Here is a 23,720-nt window from a genome sequence, read left to right on the forward strand (position 1 = left end):
TAGGCAGCTAAATGAATTTTTCCTTAAAATGTCTTCCTTCAAGAAATTGGGTACTGCAGCAATCTCACTTCAATGTTCTGTTTTATTCACTTGTAAGTTTGACACTAAACCTAGCTTAATTAAGAGCAGGGCACCAAGCCCCGCTTGGAGCGAAGTGTGGGGAGTTCTTTCGTGGGGAGAGCGATGGGCACCATCGGGAGAGCGGCGCGAGGTGAAAGCTTCCGCCTCCTTTAACCCTTGTGTTGCCCGGTTGGGCATAAACATGCTCCCCCCCTTGCAGGAGTGCAAGACCCAGGCAGTTTAATGGCACGCTCCGGACAGGGTCCAGCCAAAAACTGTGCGCATCGCAATCGGCCGCCCGCCAACCCCAGGTAGACTCCCTTCTAGCATGACCTCCGTGATCACATCCGCGCCCAGAACCAGAGACACTGACGACGGTCGGTAGAACGTCTCATCCGCCAGGACGATGCCCTCAAACCTTTTGGCGATCTGTGGGTCCACCGGAGCGCTTGGAGTGCGGCAGCACAAGCCATCGACCACCTTCAGGATCGCCTCCAATCGCCATCCTTCACTGATTGGGGACCGGATCACTGCTGCCACCGCTTTCTCTGCCCCTATATTGACGGCTGTCAACTTGAAGGCCGTGGCCAATGACGTCGCCATCGACGATACCGCAGAACAAGGGTCCACCAGGGCCTTTACGTCGAAGGTTTTTCCCTCCGTCTCAATACGCACCATCGCCGTGGGCATCAGATGCGGATTGCGGTGCTGCAGCAGTGTGGTCAAGGTCAGTTTCGGATCGGAGGCTGGCGTTGGCGCGACCCTTCGTCTGGAGGACTCGGGGGTGACTCGGCGTACGACGGAGCTTGGAGTGCGTCGACGTGGCTGTTCATGGAAGTGAAGCAGCGTGTGGTGATCCTCCTCACAGATTCGGCACTTATCACCGCTTAAGCAGCTTCCTCCGGAATGTTGGTGGGCCAGGCAATTGGCGCAGTACTTATTCGCCAGCACTGCCCTCATCCTCTTCTCCACGTTCAGCCGCAGGAAGCGACGGCATCGCTTCAGAGGATGGATTCCGCGACAGACTCGGCAACGGAAGGACTCAGTTCCTCGCGAACATCTGCGCTCCTCTTTCGATGCCTGTACTGAACGCGGTCTCGGAGCCATGGAAACGGGATCTAGGTTGACGAATATCAGGAAGCTGCCGGGACAAATAATGAAGAAAGCGGATTAATGTAGGACGATAGAACACATATTACTACTGGCAGCTCGGCCCTTCTTACTTGGGAGGAAGGACCAAGTGCTGGACGCTACTGTAGTTTTACGTAATGGGTTTGAATTCTTTCTTCTGGAGGAAGAAAGATCAACTTTGCGACGGGACGCTTCACAATACCGCGAGCGGTAAGCAGTCGACGACGCGGACATTGCCGTCACTGCCAGGGTGTGTCTGGTGGATTCGCCCGAGACGCCATTCATTAAATGGAAGATTGTCGTCTTTGAGTACCACCAGATCGCCCACTTCAAGATTTTTAGAAGGGAATCGCCACTTATTGCGCTTATGTAGCTCCTTCAGATACTCGTCTTTCCATCGGGTGCAGAAATGCTGACTCACGGCCTTCAGACGCTGCCACCGGTTAATGATAGACGGTACCTGATCCTTGATTTCAGGTTCCGTCACGGATAGCAATGGACCGCCAACTAGGAAATGGCCTGGGGTCAAAGCTAAAGAGTCGGTGGGGTCTTCAGACATAGGAGAAATCGGCCGCGAGTTCAAACACGCCTCTACCTTAGCCAGCAGCGTAGAGAACTCTTCAAAAGTATACCTTTGGTTGGAAGTGGCCTTGTAGAACAGAGTTTTAAAACTCTTAACTCCAGCCTCCCACAACCCTCCCATGTGTGGTGCCCCGGGAGGGATGAAATGCCAGGACAGATTCTGATGGCTGTAGTGGGATAATATTTTCTGCTGGGTAGAATTTAGGAAATCTTTTTCAAGCACTCTGGATGCACCTACGAAGTTTTTTCCGTTGTCGGACTGCACTTGCTGGGGACACCCTCGCCTCGATACAAAGCGAGCGAATGCTGCCAGAAATGCTTCGGTACTCAAATCCGAAGTTGCCTCAAGGTGAATGGCTTTGGTGGAAAAGCAAACAAAGACACACACATATCCCTTTGATATGCGGCAAACGCGGCCGGTGAAACTCTTGATGTCGAAAGGACCTGCGAAATCTATCCCGGTGGTCGTGAAAGGTCGTGCGAAAGTAGTTCGCTGTGCCGGAAGGGTGCCCATTAGCTGTGATTGCAGCCTTCTTTTATAAATCACACAGACTTTGCATGAATTGACCACCGATTTTACTAGATTCCGCAGTCTTGGAATCCAGTATCTCTGTCGGATGAGACGGACTACCAGTTGGCTGCCCCCATGGAGAGAGATCTGATGCGTGAAAAGCACCAACAGCCGGGACAACGGACTTACTACTGGCAACAGAATGGGGTTACGCTCATCGTAACTAAGGGCCGCTGCTTGTTGCACGCGCCCACATGCTCGGATCACACATGATGCGTCAATGAAAGGATTCAAATTGAGAATGGTGCTAGACGTGGGCAGAGATTTCTTCTGCTGTAGACACCGATGTTCCGTCGGAAAGTAATCACGCTGAGTGACTCGGATCAACGCCTGGAGTACTTGATTGATCTCGCTAGAGGTCACCTCCCCGGAGTAATCGTTTGGCAGTTTACGACACCTTCTGCCGAAACGGATCACATATGCTATCACTCGTAAGGCACGTGCCAGATTGGAAAAACGAGATAGTATCTCGTTGGCTGGCTTAGCGATCGCGACGTGGACCTTCACTACCCGCTTCTCCAAGGCAGTGTCTAGTGGGAGTGGTGTCGCTCGCTGCCAGGACTCTTGTGGTTCCCGTAGCCATGGTGGGCCGTGCCACCACAAATCCTTGTGTACCAATTCCTGCGCACTCAGGCCGCGGCTAGGGAGATCTGCTGGGTTGTCCTCTGAACGAACGTGATTCCATGGGGCGTCATTTGTTGCCGTCACAATCTTTGCTACCCGATTTGCGACAAACGTTGTCCATGTGCAGGGTGGCTTATTTAACCACGACAGTACGACGGTGGAATCTGACCAATAAAAAGCCTCCGCATTATCAACTGGAAGTTGCGGAAGAACTGCAGCTGCCAGTTCCGCTAAAAGTGTAGCTCCGCATAATTCAAGGCGGGGCAATGAAACCGTTTTAACCGGGGCGACTCTAGATTTCGCTGCAAGAAGGCAGCATGATATGCCTTGGTCATTGCTAACGCGCACGTAAATTGCGGCACCATAAGCCCGCTGTGACGCATCGCAAAAACAATGGAATTGGATGTCGGAATTTGGGTCATGAAGAACCCATCGTGGAATTCGGATCTGGTCAAGGAAGGAGTAGCTCTTTGTAAAATCCTGCCACCTGTGATGGAGTTCACTGGGCAATTGATCATCCCACCCTAGCTCTTGTAACCAGAGCTCTTGCATAAACACCTTGGCTTGAATCACAAAGGGAGCCAGCCAGCCAGCGGGATCGAATATCTTGGCGATCTGCCCGAGGACTTCTCGCTTAGTATAAGCTGACTTGACATCTTGGGGTGAGATGACAAAATAAAACTCATCCGTAGTCGCTTTCCATCGGATTCCCAGTGTTTTCGCTGTGCTGGCCTCTTCGATGTCGAGGAAATCAGCATTCAGTAAATGACTCTTTGGAATACAACTGAGCACGCTCTTCACATTCGATGTCCATTTGCGCAAGGGAAAGCCAGCTGAACCAAGAGCGTCTTGAAGTTCATTGACCATTGCGATTGCCGTTGTTTCATTATGAGCCCCTGCCAGGACATCATCGACATACATATAGGACTTGATAATATCGCTAGCGAAAGGAAATTTGGATTGTACATCACTTGCGAGTTGCTGAAGTACTCGGATGGCTAAGAACGGAGCACAGTTAATGCCAAACGTGACGGTATTCAGCTCGTAATCACCAAGTTGCCCCTCTTTATTTCGGAACAGGATCCTCTGAAATGGCGTATGGATTGGATCGACCATAATTTGGCGGTACATTTTTGTGATGTCGGCATTGAAAACTACTCGGAAAAAACGCCACTTGAGAATCTGAGTAGTGAATCGGACTGAAGTACCGGACCAGGGTAAAGTATGTCGTTGAGACTTACTCCGTTGGTGGACTTGCTAGAGGCGTTAAAAACTACCCGTACCTTTGTTGTGGTGCTGTCGGGCTTGAAAACCGCATGGTGTGGCAAATAAAAATTGTTATTAGTGCCGTCAAATGGAACCTGACGCATGTGGCCCAAGTCCAAATATTCTTGGATGACGGCGTCATACTCAGTTTTTGCCGGAATATTTTTAAGGAGTCGGCTTTCGTTTTTTAGGAACTGAGCCAATGCCCCTGGTCTGGAATGACCAAGGTTGATGTTGGTTGGATCTCGAAACGGAAGTGAGACCGTATATCTCCCCGAAACATCTCTTCTTGTGGTCTTCTGGAAATTGACCTCGCAAACAGAGTCAGAATCTTCTACCGGTTTGCCCGGTAGATCCTCCACCTCCCAAAACCTTGTGAGAAGAGTTTCAAGTCCCTCCTCTCTGCTAACTGCGACCCTCGTGGTGAACGCGGCACATGAACTGACGGGGACCCCTTGCAACGGGCCTGAAATGACCCAACCGAATCTTGTCTCTTGAGCCATTAAAGATCCGCACACTTCGGTCTGGATGCCGGAAAGAGTCACCGCTGGTATTACATCAATGCCAAGGAGTAGATCGATCTTTGCCTTTAATCTGAAGGAGGGGTCGGCTAGAGGAATATTGGGCATTCCTTCCAGTGTGGCTTGGGCTATCGTACATGACGGCAAATCATCAGCAACTTGGGACAAGACAAACGCTTCTATCTCGATCTGGACTGGAGGTCCATGCGATGACCGAATGCTTATGTGACAGACCTTCAAGGTTCTATTGACCTTTCCGTTAATGCCTGTCACTTCGGCCCTGACAGTTTGGAATGGTAACTTCATGAGTCGGAACATTCTTTCGGATATGAAATTGGCTTCAGAAGCCGGTCTAATAGCGCCCGTGAAGCATAAGTAGTGCCCTTGTGCCAAAAGTCCACGATCGCTGTACCTAGCAACTTATCTCGTGAGGACCTTGCCTCAGAGGTAAAGTAAGTCCGGACAATATTGTGCGAACTGGGCTGAGCTGGGACCGACGTTGGATTATTCTCCGGTCGGGCGTCCTTGTGCAAGAGCGTATTGTGACGCCCCTTGCACGTGAAGCAATTGTGCTGACTCGGACAATCTTTTACTTGATGTCCTCTTGCGAAACAGTTCAGACAAAGGGACTTTTTCTTTATGTATGCCACCCTCTCTGGCACCGTCATCTGAAGGAAGCGGGGACATCGACGCACCGGGTGATTCTCCTTCATACAGAGATCACAGGATTTTGGTTTGGTGGTCACCTTGGCTTCAAATGTATTAGCCTTTCGGGTGGCTGGAATCGGATTTCGTGGAGGTTTCGATGTGGGAACCGAAATAGCCATTGCAGTTGTATTTTCCACCGCTTCGAGCGTACGGAACCGCTCAGTGAGGAAATCGTCCATCATTTGCCACTCTGGAATGGCAGTCTTGTCTCCCAGAGATTGCTCCCATAATGAAAGGGTATTCTTTGGCAATTTGATGGAACAGAAAAATACGAACATGCCTCCCCAAGTGGTTACTGGCAGGCCACAGTGCTCAAAAGCGCGAATGGATGCCTGCAGAGCATTCTGATGATCCTGTAATGCTTTTCCGGACTCATGGGAAATTTGAGGCAGGTCAAGAAGTGCTCGGAATTGGCTGTTCACGATAAGTCGCTTATTTTCGAAACGCTGTTTAAGTGCATTCCATGCCGTTTCAAAACCATCATTTGTAAGCGGGAATTTTGCTACAATGAGGTTGGCTTCACCCCTCGTTTTCGCTAGGAGATGGTACAGCTTTTCAACAGGGGAAATTCGCGAATCGCTTATGTAGATGGCTGTAAACAAGTCACGGAATGTGGGCCATTTTAAATAATCTCCCGTAAAGACTTCTGTGTCAATGGGTGGCAATCGACAGCCTCGTTCTGCTGGTGCAGAGGTAGGCGCATGACGGTTCGGAGGAGTCGGAGCAGACCTTTCATGGATAAGCTCGTTTAATCGAGCCGTGCATCGCTCGTAAACTTGATAGCATTTGTCATATTTAGCTTGGATGGCTAAATCTTCAGAGTTATCGTCTTTACCATCTATGAGTGCCTCGCATTTCTCATATTCCTGCTCGACCTTCTCCCACAACGCTTGAACTCGATCACGACGGACTTGGAGCGTAAATACGCTGACCTCGGACAGTGACGTGACGTGGGTGTCGACTTCAAACTGACTTAGTTTATCGCAAATGGAACCAAACTTCTTCAAAGCCATGGTGGAAGCAGCTAAAACCCTTTTGGTCTCGGACCGAGTGACTCTTGGGGCGGTTACCAAAATCTGTGGAAGTGGTACCAATGATTTGACCTCTTTTTGGCTTGCTCGTCGTGGCTCTGACGTGGCTTGCTGAAAGGTCGTGCTCGATGGTGCGGACTTGAGAGTTAGTGGACTAGAGAGGGTCTGAAATGCTCGGGAAGGAGGAGTAGTAGGGCTGGTACTCCTCTGGCGCTGACCTGGAGCAGCAATTGAGGATTTGCTCGGGGCTGCAGTGTTCTCAGCTGCTTTCTCGTCTTTTGACGGGCTCGTGCTCATAACCCCAGAGAGTGGCGGTTATAAAGTGGTGAGCTGGCTTGGCACGGCTTGAAAATTAGCCAAAAAGACGAACTGGAACGTTTGGGAAAAACTGGAACACTACCAAACCACTTGAAGAACGGCTTTGAAACGCCTTGAAATAGATTGAAAAAAACCAGAAAACGAGCTGGTACGTTTGGAATGACTTGGAACACTGCCAAAAAACCCTAGGAACGGCTTGGAACACCTTGGAATTCAAATATAACTACAAAGATGCGACTTGGAGCGGGTGGAAACACTTTGGAATTGAAATCGAACCAAAGATAAGACTTGAAACGCTTGGAAACACTTTGTAATTGGAATCTAACTCCAAAGATACGACTTGGAACGTGTGGGAATACTTTGGAATTTCAATATAACTCCAAAGATGCGACTTGGAACGTGTGGGAATACTTTGGAATTGCAATAGAACCAAAGATACGACTTGAAACGCTTGGAAACACTTTGGAATTGGAATCTAACTCCAAAGATACGACTTGGAACACGTGGGAATACTTTGGAATTGAAGTATAACTCCAAAAATACGACTTGGAACACGTGGGAATATTTTGGACTTGAAATGTAACTCCAAAAATACGACTTGGAATACGTGGGAATACTTTGGAATTGAAATATAACTCCAAAAATACGACTTGGAACACGTGGGAATATTTTGGACTTGAAATGTAACTCCAAAAATACGACTTGGAATACGTGGGAATACTTTGGAATTGAAATATAACTCCAAAAATACGACTTGGAACACGTGGGAATATTTTGGAATTGAAATATAACTCCAAAAATACGACTTGGAACACGTGGGAATATTTTGGAATTGAAATATAACTCCAAAAATACGACTTGGAATACGTGGGAATACTTTGGAATTGAAATATAACTCCAAAAATACGACTTGGAACACGTGGGAATATTTTGGACTTGAAATGTAACTCCAAAAATACGACTTGGAATACGTGGGAATACTTTGGAATTGAAATATAACTCCAAAAATACGACTTGGAACACGTGGGAATATTTTGGAATTGAAATATAACTCCAAAAATACGACTTGGAACACGTGGGAATATTTTGGAATTGAAATATAACTCCAAAAAATACGACTTGGAACGCGTGGGAATAGAATAAACAAAAACGCGGAACACAAATTTTTACCAATTAAATATTATTCGATTTTTTCCTCAACGTGACCCTTCAACATATATACCCCACAAAGTGCCTGCCAACCTAGGGTATACAGCACAGCTACTTTTGGTCGTTTGCTTTGTGCCGGTCTTTGGCACATGAGCTTGCAGCTGTGCTGGTATACTGCAGTTAAGCGGTACTTATGTATGCTCGTATGTATGTATGTATATAGGCTGCAAGGGATAGCGGGATTTGTTCGCGGTGATGGAAAAATATATTTGTGTGCGAAAAAATTAGAAATTTTGTGGAATGTATGTATGTATGGATATGTATATGAGAATCAATATGTAAAATTTTATGTATGGAAAAAAATATGTATATGTATATGGATATGAATATATATATGTAAAATTTTATGTATGGAAAAATATGTATACATATATATGTATGTGTATGGATATGTAAAATGTTGGAGTATATATATATGTATTTAAAAATTTCTCTTTTTTTTTTTTTTTTTTAAATATGAAAATATGGAATGGCGATATGCAGAGGTGTGAATGGATCGGATTTCTTTATATAAATTAATGGTTTTTTTTTTTTTTTTTTTTAATATGATTTCTTTTGCTGTGTCTAACCGATATGCCCCCAACTTTATAGGGTGTCTGGTCACCAGAAATGTCTAAGTGTGGCTTTTATATGTGAGAGGGTGGTTCACTTTCGTTTTTTTTTTTTTTTAAATCTTTATTATTTGTATTGAAAATTTTCTTCTCTTCGTTGAAACCACCTTTCACTGCGCGCACACTTTTCCCAGGAGTGGACTGTATTTGCACAAAACCTTTATTTTGGATTTAATGTAGCACTGGATATGTTTGTAATTTTTGTCACATTCACACACTCTGCTTGCATATATATATCTTATATGTAGGAGATCACTTTTTTCGTAGGTTTGATTCACTGCATACATACATATGTGTTAATATTTTTTGAAATTGCGAAAAAATATATATTGGAAATAGGCAAATAAAATATGGCGCCTTATATACTTGGCCTATATATGCCAAAGTGCGAGAAAAAAACTTGAAGTGGGCGAACCAATATGGCGCCTTATGTACTGGACACATATATATGTATGAAAATTTGGGGACCAAAATTTTCTCTCCTTTGAGGAGGAAAAATTTGCGCGAAAGTAATTTTTACTTGGATTAGGAGAATCAATGGCAACAATTATATGTATGTGAGTATGGGTACGGATGCTGGAGGCATGTACATGTACTCATATACCTATAATTTGCAAAAAAATTACTTAGCTTGAAATATGGATGAAATTCCACCGATGCTAGTGGTTCGAGAGGATCTTAGTATCCGGCTCGAAGGACCAAATGTTTTCGTAGGGGGGTTGAATTTCCTAAGTAGGCAGCTAAATGAATTTTTCCTTAAAATGTCTTCCTTCAAGAAATTGGGTACTGCAGCAATCTCACTTCAATGTTCTGTTTTATTCACTTGTAAGTTTGACACTAAACCTAGCTTAATTAAGAGCAGGGCACCAAGCCCCGCTTGGAGCGAAGTGTGGGGAGTTCTTTCGTGGGGAGAGCGATGGGCACCATCGGGAGAGCGGCGCGAGGTGAAAGCTTCCGCCTCCTTTAACCCTTGTGTTGCCCGGTTGGGCATAAACATTACGGTCAGGACGGCCGAGTTGTAGCAGGAAAGACGGTCACACTTGCTCTCTTGCTACTCTTCGATCCCAGTATTTTAATTGACTCTCTGAGAGAGAGGTAAGTTTAGCGCGTTTGACGTGTGAGTCAGTCGTTGCTGAGCGTGGATTGGAGGCAGGACAGATATCGAAAGAACATTAATAATAACTATAATAAATAATAGCTATAAAAAATAATAACTATAATAAATAATAAGTACATTAAGAAATAAAATAAACTACTATTAATCTAAAGCAACTAAAACCCGAATTTCCTTAATACTCTGACATCGGTTAATTCATCTACCGCCCACAATATAATGAAAAACACCCAGATCTTTGGTACTTTATGTTTAGGCCCTGTGGTTGACCTTTTTCCGGAAATGCCCATATGTTGTTGTTTTTTTGGTTACTTTGTGTAGTAATTAAATATATAAATTTGTATATATATATTGTTGCCTTTTTATTTATTGCATACATATGTATATAAATATATAAAAATTTGTATTTATATATTGTTGCTTGTTTTCTTTCTATTTATTTTAGTGTTTTTTTATTGTATACATATATTTATATATATATTTAAGGGTCGCTTTTTTGTTAGAATATATATACATATATAATAATATATTCAATGTTCACAATCAATAAATAATACAATGAATTATCTTAATTGGCGCCCAACAGTGGTATGAAGTAAATGACATTTCTAAAAACGAACAAATTAAAAAGTTTTAAAAGTTCTAATTCGGCAGTGTTTAATTCTGCGACGTACTAAGGAAATTATATCGTTAACACGATATTTTAAAAAAAAGTCCACGAATAAGAATTTGTTGGAAATTATGTAAGTAGAACGCCCATTTCCTATCTACCATTTATTATCGTTACTCGAATGACAAAAAACAAATATTTCTTGAGAAATTTAAACCATTTAAAAAAAAAAGTGAGATTGCAAATAAAACAAGAGGGCCGGGGCTAACTTCGACCGCGTCAAAGTTTCTATACCCTTGCAACTTTTTTGGTACCTCTTTTCTTACGTATAGCCATTAAAGTGAAAAAACGTTTTATCTAATAAGGCTATTGTTTGCGAAAGAACGGCCTACAATCTTAGCATAGGAAATAACGAAGATATTGATCAAAGTCACTGTTTTCCACCGATCGTTCCTATGGGAGCTATATGATATAGTTACCCGATCTTTATCAAATTGGTCACTGTCACTAACAGATATATTAAACTAACAAATGTTTAATTTGAAAGCAATAGCCTCAAAAGTAACGAAGTTTTGAATGTTGTCGTTTCATATGTACCACGGAGCCTCCGTCATTGAGATCAAAATCTTCGACATTGCTGATACTTGCATTCCCCCATAGTACGGCACCGTAAGTCCAGATGGGTTTCAGTACGGAGTTGTATAGGAGGACTTTATACTCCAGCTTCAATTTGCTTCAATGTGCTTGCGCCAAGCTAGGCTTCTGTCTAGGTGGATGCCAAGGTAAGTGCCATCATCGGCTTGAGGAACTGGTACGTTGTTTAGCATTAGAGCTGGACAGTTTCTTCTGTTAAGCGTAAATGTAACATGTTTGCATTTCTGCTCGTTGACCCGGATACGCCAGGTTGCTAGCCATTCCTCTACCACCTTGAGGTGTTCCTCTAATTTTGCAGAGGCTTGTATTGGGCATTTGGATTTTCTGAGGACTGCCGTGTCATCGGCAAAAGTGGACGTTGTAAGTCGTAAACTCGTTGGTAAGTCTGCAGTGTACAGCAGGTAGAGCAATGGGCCGAGTACACTGCCTTGTGGTACACCAGCTTTGATTTCAAAGTCAGCCGAGACGGAGCCATTACATCTTGCATCGAGTTTCCTATTGTAAAGGTAAGATTCCATGAGTTTGCGAATGTACTGTGGGAGTTTTTGTCGGATTTTGAACATCAGAACCTCCAGCCAAACTCTATCGAATGCCTGGGCAACATCGAGAAAGACAGCCGAACAGTATTCTTTTAGTTCGAATGCTGTTCGTATTTCGGATGTTATGCGATTGACTTCTTCAATTGTCCCATGTTTTTCGCGGAAGCCGAACTGGTGTGAATGGGTTGTGTTCTTCGATGCCAGAAATGAGTTTAGTCGGGTCTGCAGGACCTTTTCAAAAAGCTTCGAAAGACATGGCAGCAAACTAGTTGGCCTATAGGATGATGGCTGATAGTGGACCTTTTCCATGCTCTTGGGAAGTGGCCAATTCTTATTATAGCGTTGAACAGTTTGCAGATGTATTGAATGGCGATGATAGGTAGTCCAAGGATCATTTTCGGTGTAATTAGGTCATGGCCAGGGGATTTTTTCGGCTTTGAGTGGTTTTTAATAACTGCAGGGATCTCATCCGATTGGAGCACCGAGTACCCACTATCCGTTAATGAAGGGGGAAGAACAAATGAGTTTTATGTTGAATTTGGCTGGAAAACCATTTCAAGATGTGTGGCAAGAGTAGATACTCTTGCTGCAGCTTTCAGCATTAACTAAAGTGCAGAGACGCACATATCAATGTCCTATGCAGCATCCAGTTTCGGCGAACAGCCAATGTGGGCACTCATGTACATTTTAAATGAAAGCCAATTTGTTTTGTTGTTTTTAAGCCTATATGGGCGATCAAGTACTTGGGGTCTTATTAATAGTGTGAACAGCACTGGAGAGTGGCCGGAAGTTAAATCTAGTAGTGTATCCGCAGTGATCCGATTACTCGGAATCCTCTTGATTACTGCGAAATCAATCAAGTCAGGCACTTTCTCTGGGTCTGTGGGCCAGTAATCCATCTTATTGAGAGGGTTGACTATTGTGTTGTACAACTGCTTGCCTTTAGGATTTACGAGGCGAGATCCCCAGTGCGTATAATAAATAATATATTGAGAAGCGTGGTGGGCAGTACAAAGCAACCAATGTAGTGTTGCCGCAGCTGGTTTGGACAGTTATAGCAGTTGCTTGTAAGTGCTGAGTTTCAAATCTGTTGAGGAACGAGTGTTTTATACGGTTTTTGATTAGGATACCAGTCCCTCCATGAGCTTTTCCGTCTGTATGGTTTGTTGCGTAGAAGGTATATTTTGGTATTTGAAAATTATTTTTTTATGTTAAATGTGTATCCGATATCAACATGAAGTCGATTTCACTTGAGTCTAGAGGAATAGTTGCCGTTCGTTCATGGAGATGCCGTTAGCATTCCAAAAACATAGACGTGGGGAAGCCATTATTTAGTATCGATAAGCTTCTGGATAAGCAGGGTTTGATTCCGCATCAATTCCTGCATGCAGTTTTGCATGAACTACATAAAAGTGGTCATGTTTTGATTTAGTGAGATCAATAGGGCCTCTAAACCACTTGGAGTTTGCTGGCCAAGTTCTGGTGCGCTAGGTTGCGGATTCTGTAGATGGTGGAGAGACGGGGTCTCTTTCGCGGACTCCGTCTGTCCAGTTCGGAGCACGCTAGCGTAGGATACACTAGGGCTGGTTGTAGCAGGCATGTTAGATGATCTAACAGCCTTGGGCAAAGAGGCAAAGAATACCGCCGGTGTAGTTTTGGAGGCGTTGAAGGTGATTGAAGCTGATTGGGTTTGCGCCCGTTTAGGTGTGATTTCGGATCATTAAAGACGGACATCCTCTGTAGTTGGCCGTGTGGTTCCCTCCACAGTTACTGCATAGTCTTAGTGCGACGTTGTTTTTGTCCTTGGTGTAAAAATTTCATCTTCATGATGTTCGCCGCAGCCAACACACACTGACCTAAGATTGCAATTGTTAGAGGTGTGGTTGTATTCCTGGCAGTTTTTACACTGCGGTGGTTGGTGTCTTTTATGGCGCTGCTCTACGGTGATTCTTCTGTGCAATAGAAGCTGTAGGATGTAGATCGGGTGCACTTCATTTGGCTTCGACCACTTTGCATCTGGTTGGAGCTCGATTTTAAAGAGCGGCTGTGCGACTTTGTTCCTGTTGATGATGTTGACAACGGACTTGACCGCAAACCCTTTTTCGACCAACGCGTCTGCTATTTCTTGAGTAGGGACCGATGGCTCAATCCCCTTTAACACAACCTGGAGCCCTTTACTGATTTTTAGTTGGTAGGTATAGAAGTTGATGTTAGCATTACGGAGGTACTTTTCGATGATGCGGAAATTGTCCTCAGTTTGGGTTTGACATTTAATTTCTTTAATGTTACCCCTATTGAGAGGGGTTACAACAAAGTTATTTGCCCCTACTGTTTCTACTAGCTTTGAAATCAGTGCGCTGCATTTGGCTTGATCGGCTTGATTGTCTTGCTGATCGGCAAGAATTTTAAAACGATTCCCGCTTAGTGGTGCTACTCGTTCATTTGGTTTGGTTATTTTTGGCGTATTGACACTTTTTTCTTCTGCGGGCTTAGCTTCCGATTAGTTATTTTAATATATCTAACCATTCCAGTTTGGACAGAAGGCATTGAGTGTATTGTTGTGGCTGACTATGGGCGACTCGTCGTTGACAACTTGAGTCAGGTCAATACTTCGGCAGATGTTGCATTAGTTGCTGTCAACGAGCTGATCGGTGCTGGTCGGTGTAATCGGTGCCCCAGTAATCGATATTGCTCTCTCCACAGAAAATTGCTATTGGTTGCTGAGTGGCTTGCACTTTCGATGTTATTGCTTACGGTAGCATTCAGTGGGGTTGGCGACATCACCGAAAAGTACGCGTTGTTGCGTTGGACCGAGAGTCGACGCTCACGTTGTTGTTGTACAATTTGTTCTTGAAGCTGTTGCTGTTGGGGATCGAGAGAGCTAGGGCCAGAATTGGTGATTGGTAGACAAACTAGTAGCAATATGATTGTAAATAGGCGTCTCTGAGGCGACTGAGAGCCCTGCAAAATTTTATGCATCCGGGGCCTTTTTTTTTTTTTTTTGTTTACACTAAAATTATTGGAGTGCATTAAAGAACACGTTTGCACACGACTGCGGTTGAAACAATGATTCCAAATGTCACGACGATGTTGTCCAATATGGAAAATCAAAATATTTTACGACATTGGATCTGAAGTCTGGGTTTCATCAGATAAGCCTTTTAGAACGGGATCGAGAGAAGACAGCGTTTTCCGTAAACAACGGAAAATATGCATTTTGCCGGCTACCTTTCCGCTTAAAAATCGCGCCCAGTATATTTCAAAGAGTAATTGATGATGTTCTAAGAGAACAAATTGGAAAATTTTGTCACGTCTATGTGGGCGACATCATAATTTTTACTTAAACAAAAGAGGATCACCTAGCGCACATAGATTGGGTTCTTTAGCGTCTAAACGATGCAAACATGAAAGTTTCTGAAGAAAAGTCACATTTCTTCAAAAGTAGCGAAAAATACCTTGGTTTCATCGTTTCAAGAAACGGAATCTCATCATCACCGGATAAAGTAAAAATAATTATGAACTACAAAACTCCTGAGACCCTGTCCGGGTCTGCAAAATCATTGACTTACATTCTAAAAGGTGACAATGGTAAAGTTAGCACAAGTCGGTCAAGAAAACTTTTGATCACATGCAATGGTCTTCAAACAAAAGCATTTGAAAAAATAAAATCAATATTAGCATCTGAGGATGTTTTGCTAAGTTACCCAAATTTTCACGACCGACGCTTCGGGATCTGGCATAGGGGCTATCTTGTCACAAGAGGGCAGGCCCATTACAATGATTTCAAAAACTCTTGGAGGACCTGAACTTAACTATGCCACAAATGCCACAGAACTACTTGCCACCGTTTGAGCATTGAAAAACTTGAGGAATTATCTATATGGGATCCGGTGTCTTAACATTTACCCAGACCACCAGCCACTTACATTCGCTGTTTCGGAGAGAAATTTAAACGCCAAAATCAAACCATGGAAATCAATCATTGACGAATATGGAGCCAATGTTTTTTATAAACCTTGGAAGGAAAATTATGTGGCTGATGCGCTGTCGCGTCAACATTTTAATGCACTAGAAAATGATGTAATTTCAATCGTAGCAGACGATGGTGATAGCACGGTCAACAGTGAGCTATCAATGACTTACACTATTCAGGGCTCAGACAAACCAATCAAATGTTACAGAAACCAAATAATCATTGAGCAAACGAATGCTCCATCTTATCGTAACTTTATTTTATTTGGGGAAAAACTCCGCATGTACTTTGATTTGCTACCAATCCTAAGGGAAAAAATCAATCCCAACGTTGTAAATGGGCTAAAGTGCGATTTGCACACTTTAGCACAATTTCAGCATCATTAGCGAATTCCAATCCACACCGTTTCGGCACTGCAAGGGATTCGTTCAGGACATAGTTAACAAAGATGAACAGGTGGAAATAGTCACCACAGAAAATGTGAAGCAAGTTGTTAGAGAGTATTTTTTTTCCAAAAATGACAAGAATCGCAAACGGAATAGTTTTTAACTGCAGGGTCTGTTGAAAATCAAAATATGATAGACATCCATAAAAAACCCGAAGTATCCGAAACTCCAATTCCTTCATGTCCGGGAGAAATGTTACATGTCGACATTTTATTCACTGAAGGGAAACATTTTTTAACCTGTGTCGACAAATTCTCTAAATTTGCGGTAACGCAACCAATTCCTTCACGTGCAACGGTAGACATAAAGTCGCCACTGCTACAGTTAATTAATATTTTTCAGGAAGCTCGTACAATGTACAATGTAAAACATTACTTCAAAATAACTTTCAAATCTCTATTGTTAATGCTCTCCTTTACACAGCACCTCTAGTGGTCAGGTAGAACGGTTCCACAGCACTCTTATCGAAATCGCAAGGTGATTAAAATTGGACAAAACAATTGAGGACACAATAGACCTTATGTTAATAGCTACGATTCAATATAACAGGACAATACATTCCGTTACGAACAAATCGCCAACTGAACTAATAAGAGAAAAATCACCAAAACTTCTTATTGAAACTGAAAATCGTTTAAAGAAAAATATCGTTTCATTTAACTTTAGGATTCTTTTAGTACTTCTCGTAAAGCGGTGATGGCGAAGTTAACGGACTTTACCAAATCGAACTACATACCTACATATAGAGGGAGGCAGTGTCTGGCTATGGGAAGAATTTGGGTACTTGCATCATACGACAAATCTTTCAGCATACACGGAAATTAAAGAAGAGAGTCTAGATTTGATGAAGATGTTCCCACAATGTCATATGCATATATTTACTGTCCGAGCTGGAAATTCACCATAGGCATGCTAAGAGCCTTAACATCCTAGGTACCGCACTGAAGGTAGCTGCAGGAACGCCGGAATAGTCAGAATTTCAGAATATTAATTTTGCAATCTTACTGGCTAAAGGAAATATTGTAAATCCAACCATCCTAAACTTTGAAGAAATAACTAAATCTTACTGGCTAAAGTAAATATTGTAAACCCAACCATCCTAAACTTTGAAGAAATAACTACCTTTTTTGGGTCGAGCGAGCGATCGTCGTCGAACTTGTTGGCACAAGGACGGCCAAATCCCGAATTTTGCGGGTAGGGAAAGAAAGGAACGCGATCACGAGCTCGCAACTTTTAGGCAGAGGGACGGCCATATCCTGAATTTTCTCCCTGTCCGCAGAATTGGGCTGTGGCCGTCCCTTTGCCTACAAGTTCAATGACGATCGCCCGCTCGACCCAAAAACGGTAGTTTTATGACCCGACATAAGAGCCAAAAGAGCCACTATGTGGCCATCCTTGCTCTAGACCGAGCAACGCAATTATTGCTCAGTTTAGCATTGTAACATTTTTTTTTTCAAACAATTTTAATTTATGATGTATTTTATTGTTGGCGCTCTTTGTAGCGCTACCGGTCCTACTGCGTCCAGGGTCTAGCTTGTCGCGCTAGACGGTGCCGGTGCTGGTCTTCGCTTAGGCTGATGGCGCGCCGGTGTCAGTAGAGTTGAACGATCACCGAGCCCTTGGTAGGTGTCTTCCAATATGGGCCCTTTCGGCTCCAGTAAGTTATTTTCCACAAAATAAAGAGAACAATTTCTTTAGTGTTTTCACTTTCAGTGTCATTTATTGTAGTGCATCTACAAAAGGTGCAGCATAGGATAGAACTTTTTCTTTTGTTATTGGTGTTTTTGTTTTATTTATTACTCGTACTCTCCTGTTTGTTGGCGCTGCTGTTGTTGATGGTGCTCTACTGCTGGTGTTGTCTTCTTTGCTGCTGTTATTGCCGCTGCTTTTGCTTTCGTTGCTCCCCTTCTAATATAATATTTTCTGCCAGATTCTGTATGATTCTTCCCACGGTGGTGGTGGGTTTCCGTTTACTTGAGCTAGGAGTGCGCCCATCTGCCGGCGAAAGCGTACCAGGTATCTTCCCCGTCTTATTGGCCTCATCACCAGTGGTATGCCGATGAGTCGGTCTTCTTGTGCCTTTCTTCGGACAAGCTCTGCTCGTACTGCCGGTTGTCTGGCCCGGTAATACTCAATTCTGAGGGGCCTTGGTCCGTCTTGCGGACGGTCCTTAAATGCCTGTTGCAGGGCCTCTTCATGGCTCTGTGGCTTTGGATTTTGTATTTCTTTTTCTGAATAGCAGGGTTAACTTGCCAGTTTTTCCTTTGCCAGTATTAGGCAGGATCTGTTTTGCCAATTATAGGCAGGAACGTCATGTAATGAAAGGCGGGAGCTTTATTGTTAGCCGATGGTCAGGCTTTGTAAGGAAGCTCTGGCTGGGGTACAATTCTCAGTCCCAGAGTCCAGTCTACAGAACATTTATTTGATCTGGAGACCTTGACGAGTATTAGGATAAGGGATCGAGACCACCTGAAGGGGGAAAAGGGAAGGGAAAGGAGTAGAAGGAGAGTCCAAGAGGAGTAGCAACGACTGATCTCGTCTGCCAAGCGAAGCCCGCTTGGCCGAGATCCGTTGCCTCTTGAACTGGGAGAAGGAAGCGTGAAAGGAAATGTTAGTGGGGTTATTAGATAAGGATGGTGAAGAGAAACTGCAACGACTGATCTCGGCCAAGCGGGCTTCGCTTGGCCGATATCCGTTGCCTCCTCACCTTGAGTGACTGAGCCTAGGGACCAGCGACTGACTTCGACTGCAGGAGAATAACTCATCCTGCCGAAGTCCGCTGATCCTTTGGCTCCACTCAAATAGTTAAGTGGGCAAGGAAAAGGGAAGGGAAAGGGTATACGAAAGTTCAGTGCCGAATAAAGAAATAATGCCGGGTTCGATTAAGTGATCATGTTGTAATATTTATTAATAATTAATTAATCCTAAACATTTTTGGAAATCTGGGGCCCTACCGCACTCAAGTAGAAATAAAGGGGGACTTTGGTCACGGGCTCACCTGTTACTCCTGAAGGATCTCTCTCTAGTCTTGGTTTTTTCCTTGGTGGCACTTGTTGGTTTCTCTCACTGTTTCGCAATGCGACTGAACACTCACGTGGCTACTGGCGAAGTGATTTTCTCCTAATTCTAACTCGCTGTCGAAACCCACCCTTGCTCTGCCTACTTATGTCCTAACGGTGAAAACATACGATGCGTCTTGTGCTTTGGCACGCGTGACGATCGCCGTCTCTCTTTTTTTTACTTTCGATTCTTTGCTTTTCCATTTGGCGTCAGCTCGCGGCGCAGCGACCGATGCTGAGAGATTGCCCACTCAGCGACGCGTCGATGCCGCTGCCACGTCAAGTCGCTAGTCAGAAAGAGATAGATTTAGAACATGAGCATCGTCTGTCGAAAAGAACTACAGTTAATTCCATGTTGGAACATTTAGATATGCCCTCCATGGGCGTAACGAAAGATAACCAACAAAGGGGCCCTGCATGGGCGTAGTTTACTTAAATATATATATCAGAAGGGGAACGGTAATGGGGTGTCAGACGCTGCCAAGTATTGTGACTCGTCACACGGTGTCCTTTCTTCGCGCGGAGGGGTGTCCAGTGTGAGACAAGTCCTGCCGGCGTGGATCCTCCGTAGGACAGGCGGAAGTATGACCACTGACATGATAACTGACCACTCCGTTCGTGTCGCGCCCAGCGTCGATGGTACGTAATCCGATTGTTTTCCCCTGTTTGTAGGGTTTGTTTCTCTGACGATTGCTCCTCTAAAGGACCGGAGGCGACCACCTCCATGCTGCGGGGCTGGATCGGGGTGTCGGGTTGGTTCATCTCCTGCTGTGCACCAGGTACGATGAGTACTACTGCTTCTTGTTCCTTCTCACATATGGATACCATCTCGTCAGCAATCTGGGCTATATTTGCCTCATAATCATCATTTTCTTTACTTGGTTGCGACATGCTGTGAAAAATAAGATATTTTAAAACTACCCTGTACTCTGAGTTGCCCTAACGAGACCCTACGAGTGCGATTTACAAACATGCTACCATTAAAACTAAGATACAATGTTTAGGTAATTTACGCCGAGTATCGGCGCGAAGCCCCTCTTTAGGAGGGAGGGAGACGTTGGGCAGGCGCACCCACCAACAAGTGGTCCTCCTTGAAAAATCTTTAGTCAGTGGCCTCGTGCGGGCCGTGGGTACGAGGTGTCCCGACGCCGATGTCTTCAGAAGGACTGAGTTCTGGGGGTTCGTTGTCATCACCATTGAAGGCCTTCAAGTCAGCTAGGCCTGCGGTACGTCGCTCACGCCCGTGGGCTTCTTGTAGTCTAACGACGTTGCTGGAAAGAAACTTGATTATTTTATACGGGCTTTTATACTTAGGCGCCAGTTTTGCGTTGAATCCTTCGTTGGCATCGGATAACCAGTCCTGTCGTCTTAGATCGTAGTATTTCTGCTGATCCTGGGGGGTATTGCGTTGGCTCTCATGTACCATGCTGGGTGATCCCTTTGGCTTCAAATCCTCCTCACAAACCTCGGCTTCCACCGAAGCCAATCGGGTGTCCATCTTAGGTGCTGGTTCTTTTTCTTCACCAGGCTGGCGGAATGGGTTCTTAAGGACAGCGTCAGGTGCTGAAGGCGGCAAGACTGAGCCCGACTGACATACTGGTTTGTTGCTATGCTGAGAGTCAGAAGTATCCTTGGGCGTCGCGGGCGTTTCTGCAGGAACCAATTGATCTATAAGAGCGTTAGGCTGCGTGTGGTCATCCGCCACTAGCGATGGCTGAATTATAGACTTGACGGGACTGTGGGGCTTATCGAAAGGGGGCAACTGTAACAGATAACCTCCACAACGTATAAAAGTTCCTATGTTCCGAAGGAAATCCACTCCCAGAATAAGAGGGTCCATCATCGATGGCATCGCTAACAATGTCATATGTACGGTCTGTGCCCCGAGACTGATGCTTGCCCTGAGAGAACTTTTGATCGCTGCACGAGTAATATCGTCAAGCGAAGTGCTGAAGAGCCACTTCCTCGTTTATGAAACTCTTGTTCGCTCCTGAATCCAAGGTAGCCACCATTGGTTTTCTATTGACGAAGACATGAAGCTGGATGCGGTCTTTCTTTAGGAGGAGGGGGTTACTGAGCTGAAGTCCTGGTCTGGTCCCTCCGTCTGGCCCAGATTGAGACGGAGGTTTGGCCCGTTTCCCGAACGACGGCAACATTCGATAGTACGTACCCCCCTTCGTCCGCATTGCCAACAAAACAACACACGGGGCTTCGTACATTCTCGTGCGATGTGACCAGCTTCCGCACATTTGCGGCAAGCTGTGCCGGTATCCACGGGTGCTTCGAAGAGTTGACATATAGCAGTCCCGCTTAGGCTGATAGTTATACGATCAAAGGGCTTATTTTGAACGGCGTTGCTCCTTTTCCACGAATGCGCGGGGTCATCGCTACCTTGCTCCAATCGAATTGTCTCATAATTTACCACCAACTTGGTTAAGCCGGGTAACGTTTGGAAATCATTTCGTCGGGTATACAGCTTGTAGTCTGGTAATAGATTTTCGTAGATCCTGTTGAGTTCCTGTAACGTCGAGTAATGAGCTCTCTTCATCATTAATCGAAGGTCTACTAGATACTCCTTGTATGGTTCCTGATGACGTTGCTTTCGAGCGCGTATGCTATCCTCTAGTTTCTCAAAATAGCGTGGGGGTAGAAAGAACTCTAAGAATTCGGACTTGAAGTCGACCCATGTCATCTCTGGATAGCCGCTGGTTTGCCACCAGCTTTCGGCCCGTCCGGTCAATAGGATGGCTATCATGGGAGGCAGTCTCCAAACTCAGACGGTAAGTCGCGGCTCGAGCCTCTATTTGCTCTATGAAATAGATAGGGTCGGTAGATCCGCTAAAGGCAATTCCCCATTTAGTTATACGTTCCACGATCGAGGCATAGGTCCCAGTAGCACGGCCCACCATAGATTCATGGACTCGACTCCGCTCACTGGGTTCGATGTTAATCTTTGAGCCAGGCATGCCGAAAGGCGTCGGAGAACCGGTACGAGAACCAGAATGCGATTCCGAACGATAGTTGGTGTCTTGTGGCACCGGTAGTTGAGAAATGATCCCTTCGGGAGTAGGCGACGGTGCTCTGGACTGTGGCTTTACATCTAATTTCTTGTCCCCGGCACTAAATTGGGCTTCGATTTCTGCGAGTCGACCTCAGGATGATGATCCTCCCTTGAGGCGAACTCACGGAACCGATTTCTTAAGTCTTCCACTATTCCACCGGTGTCTAATCCGAATTCGTCACAAAGGACTTCCAATTCGGCTTTGCGACGATGATTTATCCAATGAACGCCCATTGCTAGTATGTTAGTAAAGACTCGGAGTCGTAGTATAAGTGATAAACCGCTAAAGGATCTCGGAGTTCGCCCATTAGGCTACGCGATACTGATTGAAGATGGCTACGGTAAACCGATAGACTATGGTATGGATGTGCAATTTGACCAATGCGTATATATATATATTTTATTTAATTTTTAATAAATTCTGCTAGGGAGGGGTCAGAAAATATAAAAAATGTATATATGTTTGTTCAAAGATAAGAAACGGTGACGCGTAAAGGAGGATTATCGCCGCCGGGGAACTTTCGAGGTGGTTTTTTTTGGTTTAAATATTTTGAACAAAATCATTGCAATGGTTCAAATGTATATAAGAAAGGTCTTGCCTGTTGATAGAATTCGATCCGGTTTGTTTATTTGAGGTAGTTCAATCCTTGAATGTAGAAAGTAGTTATTGGGGACGTGATTGATTCTCCCTCGATGATGTCCAAAGAAAAAATAAAAGTTTACTCCGATTACTGTTTAGAATATCCTTGAGAAAATAGTGGTCCTTGCTGCCGAATTTCCTGATGTCCTTTGCATTAATCTCCGTTGTGTCCTTGAAGCTTAGTTCAGCTTGGCGATGAATGTCCTGGTCCTATGTCCTTGTTGGTCCTTGTCCAGTCGTTGATCCTTGTCCAGTTGTTAATCCTTGTCCAGTCGTTGATCCTTGCCCAGTTGTTAATCCTTGTCCAGTCGTTGATCATTGTATTGGTGAGTAGTCCTGATAATAATCCTTGACGGATTGAAGCAATTTTTCTTCCGATGTTTTCTTGTTGAGTTCCAAACACTGACTGACCTTGCCAGTGCGTATGCTTGTGCTTTATTCTTCTGTCTCCTTTACTCTGCTGCTGATTCTTTGGGTGAGAGTGATGGATTTTTACGTTACCCATGCCCAGGTCCCGTTCAACTCGTAATGCGGTAGGTTACAACCTCACTAATGATTCTCTGAGAGAGGCTCCTAGACTCGTTCTATCTGCTTCTGGTAACTTTAGCTCTTTTTTTTTTTCTTGTAAAATTTTATTTCAATAAGACTAATTCCTATATGCGACTCTGTCGATGGCTCCGTTGATGACCCTATTGCTAGCTCTGTCGGTAACTCAGTAGCTGACTACATTAATAATTATCTCCGAAATATACTGTTGATGAGATTATTAATCCTGTCGGAAACTCTGTTGATGACTCTGCTGATAATTCTGTAGCAACCCTGCCGGAGACTGTGCCGATATTCTTATATATATGTATTATTATATATTTTTTTTTTTTTAAACTGATTTCCATGTGTGACTCTGTCGATGGCTCTGTTGATGACTCTATCGTTAGCTCTGTCGGTAACTCAGTAGTTGACTTCATTAATAATTCTCTCCGAACTATGCTGTT

General features: G+C 44.4%; 3 protein-coding genes across 3 annotated transcripts; all 3 read right to left on the reverse strand.

Moving 5' to 3' along the window:
• Positions 1–227: 227 nt before the first annotated feature.
• On the reverse strand, positions 228–9,513 carry LOC124461107. The gene is made up of 2 exons (XM_047012675.1): positions 9,259–9,513; positions 228–1,201 (listed from the first exon to the last, which is right to left on the reverse strand). The coding sequence occupies exon 2, from the start codon at positions 1,165–1,167 to the stop codon at positions 301–303; it is 867 nt and encodes a 288-aa protein (XP_046868631.1). The 5' UTR covers positions 1,168–1,201; positions 9,259–9,513; the 3' UTR covers positions 228–300.
• LOC124461124 lies at positions 1,385–3,835 on the reverse strand. Its single transcript, XM_047012682.1, has 2 exons — positions 3,542–3,835; positions 1,385–3,340 (listed from the first exon to the last, which is right to left on the reverse strand). The coding sequence occupies exons 1-2, from the start codon at positions 3,833–3,835 to the stop codon at positions 1,385–1,387; spliced, it is 2,250 nt and encodes a 749-aa protein (XP_046868638.1).
• Positions 4,123–6,476, reverse strand: LOC124461125. Its single transcript, XM_047012683.1, has 2 exons — positions 6,193–6,476; positions 4,123–5,035 (listed from the first exon to the last, which is right to left on the reverse strand). Exons 1-2 carry the CDS (start codon positions 6,474–6,476, stop codon positions 4,123–4,125), a joined length of 1,197 nt encoding a protein of 398 aa, XP_046868639.1.
• Positions 9,514–23,720: the final 14,207 nt, after the last annotated feature.

Source organism: Drosophila willistoni, unplaced genomic scaffold, assembly GCF_018902025.1.
Source record: "Drosophila willistoni isolate 14030-0811.24 unplaced genomic scaffold, UCI_dwil_1.1 Seg209, whole genome shotgun sequence".
Taxonomy (NCBI): domain Eukaryota; kingdom Metazoa; phylum Arthropoda; class Insecta; order Diptera; family Drosophilidae; genus Drosophila; species Drosophila willistoni.

Bases quoted from the DNA above. Each gene is read 5' to 3' on its own strand.
- LOC124461107 (XM_047012675.1), bottom strand. From the start codon at position 1,167: ATGGCTCCGAGACCGCGTTCAGTACAGGCATCGAAAGAGGAGCGCAGA.
- LOC124461124 (XM_047012682.1), bottom strand. From the start codon at position 3,835: ATGGTCAATGAACTTCAAGACGCTCTTGGTTCAGCTGGCTTTCCCTTG. The intron at 3,341-3,541 runs GTGATTCAAGCC...GATGCGTCACAG, and splicing joins CTGGCTGGCTGGCTCCCTTT to CGGGCTTATGGTGCCGCAAT.
- LOC124461125 (XM_047012683.1), bottom strand. From the start codon at position 6,476: ATGGCTTTGAAGAAGTTTGGTTCCATTTGCGATAAACTAAGTCAGTTT. The intron at 5,036-6,192 runs GTCTGCTCCGAC...CCAAACTGTCAG, and splicing joins AACGAGCTTATCCATGAAAG to GGCCGAAGTGACAGGCATTA.